General features: G+C 49.4%; 1 protein-coding gene across 4 annotated transcripts in view; it reads left to right on the top strand.

Annotated features, from left to right (window-relative positions):
- OBSL1 (obscurin like cytoskeletal adaptor 1) overlaps nt 1-5,911 on the top strand; it is a 64,506-nt gene extending 58,595 nt beyond the window's left edge. For 3 of the 4 annotated variants that reach the window (XM_028740916.2, XM_028740896.2, XM_028740933.2), the window contains 4 exons: nt 3,686-3,790; nt 4,419-4,685; nt 4,902-5,171; nt 5,683-5,911. In XM_028740916.2, coding sequence (XP_028596749.2) covers nt 3,686-3,790; nt 4,419-4,685; nt 4,902-5,171; nt 5,683-5,690 — 650 coding nt within the window. In that variant the 3' untranslated portion in view covers nt 5,691-5,911. Of the gene's footprint in view, nt 1-3,685; nt 3,791-4,418; nt 4,700-4,901; nt 5,172-5,682 lie in introns of those variants that run through there. The other variant, XM_028740923.2, reaches the window with a different exon arrangement.
- Nucleotides 5,912-6,975: the final 1,064 nt, after the last annotated feature.

The following is a 6,975-nucleotide window of genomic DNA, read 5'->3' on the forward strand; positions in this document are numbered from 1 at the left end:
ATTCAACTAAACAGCTGTGCCAGCAGGAGCCAAGCCAATGAGTCCCACTAGTGCCATGAGGTTTCTTCTCCACCCCCTGCTGACCCCCACCCCAAATTGGCAGAGCAGGAAGCAGGGAGGGAAGCTTATTCTGTCTGGCAAGCAGCAATGCTTGCACTGACGGAACAATTGGATTAACGCAACATTGAGTTCCACCCATAGAATGCATATTTTTATCGGTTTAAAACAAAATATATCAGAGAGGGAGTTCCTGGCGCTCAAACCCAGACATCAGAGAACAGCTTCCTATGCATGATGCAGCAATTGGACACATCATGTAGCACTTGGAAAGTGAGATGTGGAGGGGTGCTGAATGTTGGGGTCACACAGGGTGCTGCTGAAATTAAAAGCCCAAAGCCACTGTTCTCCTTCTAGGCTGCACAGAATGGGGTGTGGGAAAGATCCTTTAGCAATAGGAAAAGAGCCCGCTGAGAGTAAAGGGTGGCCCAAGAAGACAGCAATGACTGGAGGACATCGTCTCAGGGTCTCCATGTGTTTGCTTGTGAGGAGTTAAGAGAGTGGTGCCACTTGAGTGCCCAGGCAGTGATCATGCCTCAGCCTCCCCATCACTGGAGGACAGAAAGAGAGCGTCCTGACTATAAGCAGACTCACTCCCTTCCCCTTTGGGGGTAACAGTGGAACTCAGTGTACAGTGACAGCTTGTTCCGCTTTATGCATCTGTGCTGCTTTCTGAAAGCAGAGTCCTTTATTTGCCCCAGTTGGCAAGAAGGTTGTGGCCAGATACCAGAGCCTGAAATGAGTCCAGGAAATGTATTTGAAGTGCAGAATGCGTTTCACTTTATAAAAGATGTAAGCATAAAGAATATTAAAGATAAATTAAAAGCACATAATATATTAATGAAGCTTGAGAAGGAAAGGATAATATAAAGAACAGTGTATACAATACAATAAAATACAATGATTACATGAAAAAAACAAAATAGGATATGAATATGCAATCTGAAGCCCCAAAGTGAAATAACTGTTCTATGTTGTGTTGGGATTAATAAAAATTTACCTTTTAAATTTAGCTCTACTTAGACAGAAGAAAAATATCAAAAAAATCTAATTGAACAACTATGGCAAACTAAAATTGTGGCATGTAGAACTCAAACCAACTCTACTCTGATTTGTCACCTAAAACTCCCACCAGACCAGTTCAAGCTAATGCTATGTTACCTAGTACTTATGGTCTAAATATTAAGAAAAGAGAAAGGAAAGTATATCTACCTATCCAAGCAGGGCCTCAAAGGAACAAGTTACTGTGGGCTTAGGGGAGATTTGGAAGATGGATCCGATTGGTAGGATTCAGAAGAATCCAAGTGGAGCGGAAAGACTGAGAAACAAAATTGTGACATTTAACCCTCACCAGGAAACAAGCAAAAATTAAATAACAAAACTGTATATATATAAACTACTAAAAATTAAATCTGCTCAAGATTGCTTGTGAGCCAGAGATCCAGACCCAAAGGGCTAGTTTAGGGGGATGTTATTATAATATTTCTTCAAAACCAAAGAAGGGACAGTTTCAAAGTAAGAAATCCTTTCTTCTCTCAAAGAGAAGGCGAAAAGGTAAACTGGGTTCCCAAGGCCCCAGAATAAGCAAAGGCATATTAGCAAACTGGTGCTAAGCTAAACATAAATTGAAATGAAATGAAGTATAACAAAATAGAATAAAGCAAAGAAGTGAGCTGTAGCACTAAGCACAATCTCTTTTTGATCCACCATTGACACCCCAAATGTTCTGCCTTTTGATTTATTGTTTGTTGTCACCTCACTTCTTCCTCACCAAAAAAAAAAAAAATCTCTTCTGTATTTGTAACTGGCAAGTCATGGGGCAGACATCTGCAGAAACAGTTTACCATTGTTTTATGGGACTGATGTATTCTCAAGCCTTACCGGGGTGCAGGGAGAATTGTGAAGGTCGTCTAGTGCTGCTAGCCAAATGAAGTAACAAATCTTCGTATCGTTTCTGTACTGGCGTACTGTCTTGGCTAAGGCCTTGTCAGCATTTTTTCTCCCCACATTGCAGAGTCCAGGCAGCGAGAGGCATCTTTGCCATCCGTACAGACCTTCCCGTCTGCTTAATACTATGAGCCAGTTTCTTGACTGAAGTTTGCTTCCATTCCACTCCATAGCTCTCTGCGGGCAATCACCTTCCTCATGCATGCAGATTCCCTTCAGAATGAGCTACCGTATTTTTTGTCCCATAGGATGCTCCGTCCCATAGGATGCACCTAGTTTTTTTGGGGGGGAAATAAAGGAAAAAAAATTTCCCTTTATTTCCCCCCCAAAAGCAGGTCGGGGAAACCGAACCAGGTCGAGGAACAGCGGGATGGCGGCGCTGCGCCTCCCTGCTGTCCCCCGAGCTTGTGGGGCTGGCCGATGTCTGCCCGGTGCGAGGGGCGCCCTGCTTCAGGGCGCCTCGCCCGCCGGGCGGCAGGCTGCTATCCGCAGTGTGGGGAGCCCTGCGGGGAACTCCTGCAGGGCTCCCCACTCTGCGGATGTATGCCCGGCGCGAGGGGCGCTCTGCTTCAGGGTGACCCGCTCGCTGGGCGGCAGGCTGCTATCCGCAGCGTGGGGAGCCCTGCGGGGAACTCCTGCAGGGCTCCCCACGCTGCGGATGTCTGTCCGGCGGGCGGGGCGCTCTACTTCAGGGCGCCCCGCCCGCCAGGGGGCAGGCTGCTATCCGCAGCCTAGACAGCCCTGCGGGACCTCTCGCAGAGCTGCCTAGGCTGCGGATGTCTTCCCGAAGCGCCGGGCGCTCTGCTTTCAGGGAAGCGGACAGTTCAGACATGACATGTGACAAAGGACATGGGTGGGGCAGAATTGAAGACCCTATCAGAGTGTTTCCTATCCCCAGAGTTCCTTCTGGGAAGCTCTAATTGTGCATGACATGAGGCTAGAAAAAGACAGACCTAGGCTATATATCCTATCATTTGAGCTGGTGGTGGTGGGACAGGCTGCAGGCCTATGTATCCTATGTACTGCCGCACCAACATGGATGAGGCAGGAGGTGTGTGGGGCTGGGCAGCTATTCCCCTCCCTTGTCACACTGAAGTCCATGGAAGGTGGTACTAACATGAAGTTGTGCAGCCAAGGGTGTTGGCCTGGCTGTGGTAGGAGTACAGTGCAACCTCGGTTTTCGAACATAATCTGTTCCGGAAGTCTGTTCAACTTCCAAAATGTTCAAAAACCAAGGATCAAAGGGGGGGGGAATTGAAAAATGCACCTTGGAAGTTCAAAAACGTAAGCATTCACTTTCAGGTTTTCAGCATTCAGCTTCCAAAACATTCGGCAGCCGAGACATTCAAAAACCAAAGGTTTGACTGTATAGGATTTGACTCAAGTATGCTCCTCTCAGCCCTTGACTCCATCAGCATATGGGAGGAAGAGTTTTGCCAGAATATGTGTCATGCCAGTGTGTCATGCCGATGGGCTTCCACCACTTTCTAAAGCCCATCAGCCTGCAGATCTTGAGTATAGGATCACACACATAGTTACCTCAATAAGCAGCACAGCTGATATGTGCAGCATCTGTAGTTCCAGTTACCACCATTGCAACACACACCTGTCCTCCTTGGGGCTGGCAGCAGAAACCCTCCTGCCCCCTTAAGAATGATGGCATTCCTCATGTCTTTGACAGGAACCCGGCACTTTCTGCTCCTGTGCTGTGTCCGTCCTGAGGATTCGGGCCAGGTCCGCTTTGTGGCAAAGGCAGCTGCTTCTGAAGCCCGCCTGGAAGTGGAGGGTAAGGGAGCTGCTTCACCATTGGCCCTCAGCTATCATGTGAGAATGGATTGCAATGATAGGCAAACATGGATTGATGTGATTGACCATTGCAGGAGAAGTGTGATGCCACCCAATGTATGTTATGGATTCACAGTGTTTTGATAAATGGAGGTCTCTGTTTCCATTACACAAGGTTATGAGCATAATCTCAACCTGACCAACCATAAGATACTTTCTGCCACATCTTCTACATTTTTCAGCCTATATACTCTGCAACATAAATGGAATAAAGAACTCTAAATATAGGCAGGTGGGAAGAATGGGCTGGGATTAGGAGGTGTGGTAGGAAAGTGTGTGTGTGATGTGGGGAGTCTGGGCAAGTAGGCCTGTATCTGGGAAGATCTATGAATGGATGCATGTATGAGTTGGTATCAACTTAAGGGAACACACAACTTGTGTTGATGAATGATAGGATTGCATGTTAGGCAGGTTGCTGGGTATGTATCGTATCTAGCAAAGGACAAAGGTTGGTGCTTGTGTGGGGTTTGAGGCTCCATCCCTAGCCAGCTTGAGCCTCTTTGGAGTTGCTTTGATCCAACCATCTCTGGAGGGACTGGAACGTGTGCATGTGTCTGCTGCTTCCATAGCACTGCCCATCCGCATCGTGAAGCCGCTGAGGGACAAGACTGTGCTCGCACGGCACAAAGCCACGCTGGAATGCACAGTGTCTCAGTCTCGTGGCCGAGTGCGCTGGTTCCGTGGGGACACAGAGATCTTTGCTGGCAACAAGTATGAAATCTGCAACTTGGACTGCTACCGAACCCTCGTTATCCACAGCGTTGAGCCTGCAGATGAGGGCCTGTATACATGTGATGCACTGGACGACCGCTCCACGGCCCGTCTGCTGGTGGAAGGTTAGGTGGAACATGCAAGTACCATGAAGAACTACAAAGGGGTGGAGATGGGTGGGCCCAGAGGGGAGCTGGCAAACAATGCTGTGGATTTGGTATGAAGTTGTCTGCTAGCCAAGGTAGAGGGGATAATGATGAAAAGCAGGCAGTGCCACTGTAGGGGGACAGGCAGGCTGCTGTATACACATGGGAAACTGGTGCTGTTCTCTGCCCCTGCAGCTGAAGGGATCCAGGTGGTGCGAGCATTGCGGAACGTAGATGTGGTGGCTCCTGCAGAGGCTCGGTTTGAGTGTGAAATCTCTGCTCCCCCGGCATGCAGCCCGCAGTGGAGTCTCAATGGAGAAGACTTGCAGCCCGGCTCACAAGTGCGCATGGAGAGCATGGGGCATATCCACAGGCTGAGGCTCTGCCAGACAACCCCTGGCATGAGTGGGATGGTGAAAGTTACTATTGGCAATGCCCGTTCTAAAGCCCACCTCACAGTCCGAGGTACGTGTGCCTGGCAGCAGAGTGGGTTGGTAGCAGGGAAGGAATTGAAGAGGGTATGTGTGTTTGTGTGTTCCAGGACATAAAAATGCAAGCTGTTTTCTATCCTAAAATGGCGGAATGGTGAACCCTTGTCCTGTAGAAAGAACCATGGGAGAAAAAGATCAGTCCTTCTGCATGGTCTTGGGCGCTGCTGTAGACCTAGCTTGGTCACAAGAAGACAGTGAGATGACACATTGGTGCTGGGTGACAAAATGAAGAAGGGAAAGCTGGGCTGTGTGCTTGGGTTCAACAAGAGACACTGTACGCCATGGGTAGCCAGTGTGGTGCCCCACAGTTGCTGTTGGGACTCCCATCAGCCCGGATCACTGGCCCCGTTGGCTGGGACTGAGCACCTGGAGGGCCACAGGTCCCCTATCCCTGGTCTAAGCAGTATCACTGAAGGAAGGAGAGGTGGTTGAATGGTGCCTCTGCCTTGAGAGCATTTCTCTCTAATGCCTTATTCTCTTCACAGAGCGCTAGCATCAGGGAGACCCTGTGAGCAAAAGAGCCACGTGTGAGCATGGAAAGCCCTGGGGCTACCAGGGGAAGGTGGAGACAGCATGTTTGACACTTGCATGGACAGCCTGAAGAATTGTACACACACACAGAGAGAGAGAATTCCTCTTCCTATCTCCCTCTTCTGCATGACAAGGGAAGCAAGATCTGCTTTTATTAAATGCTCTTGATTCCTGGTTTGTTTATTATTGTTGTTATGCTGGTGCTCTTTGGTAGGTGAGATGGCTCTTCTGGGCGGGATGTCTCATCAGTTGCCTAGACAAGCAGAAGGATGGTGAGGCGCTGGAGCTGTGCCACCTGTGCCTCAGCACACCCTTCAGCACGCTCCAGTGTAAGGCTTTTTAAACTGCAGGGACAGCTCCCCTGCAGTATCTAGAAAACACAGGCGAGTAGGTGGGTGTGTTGCTGTGACAGGCGACTGCTGTTTCCTCCTTCTCTCAATGCCCCATTGCAGAAGAGAGGCTGAGGCAACACCCGGCTTTGCGAAAGAGGTGGGAAGAGCCCCATGCTAGGGCGCATAGATAGGTGTGTGCATATGTATTTCTAAGCCCCACCCCTCTGGGAAAACCTGAAGTCCGAGAAGAGGAAGGAAGGGCCATGGGCTGTGAAGAGAGCCCACAGATGGGGGTGGATAGAAGGGATTGTCTGGGGTGTAACTAAAACTATGGTTTAACGTTTGCCTCCCTGCTCTGGAGCAACCTTCCCCAATAGAATGCTGTCCATGTTTTGGATGACAACTCTCATCAGTCCCAGCCAGCACAACATAGGGAAAGGGCCTAGGGTCTATGTGCAGATGGGCTCAGGTTCAAGCTTTAGCATCCACAAGTAGGATTGGGAGAACTTCCTGCCTGAAACACTGGAGAGCTGCTGCTAATTGGTGCAGACAGTACTGAGCTAGATGGACCAATTTTCTGCAAGTGGGATCTCTATGTTTCTCTGGTCTCTTTCCTCCAAACATGGTTCTGCTCATGCCCCCCCCCCCCCCCGTACACCACCATGTGCACAGACCCATTGTCTGCCATTCTACTGCCATGCAGAAAGAAGTGGTGGCTCAGGATCTCTTCTGGTTAAAGGTCTGCTGCACATGCTGCCTCAAGTTGTGGACCCCATTCCTCACCCTCATTCTCCTTCTGTGCCCAGTCCAGGCTTGCCTCATGCCCACGTCCAAGATCCAAGCTCATTCATGTGCGGTAGTGTTTGTGCCGCAGTCCAATGCTTGTGGCCCATTTCATTCATGGAGAGGCTGCTC

This window comes from Podarcis muralis, chromosome 1 (assembly GCF_964188315.1).
Source record: "Podarcis muralis chromosome 1, rPodMur119.hap1.1, whole genome shotgun sequence".
Lineage (NCBI taxonomy): Eukaryota > Metazoa > Chordata > Lepidosauria > Squamata > Lacertidae > Podarcis > Podarcis muralis.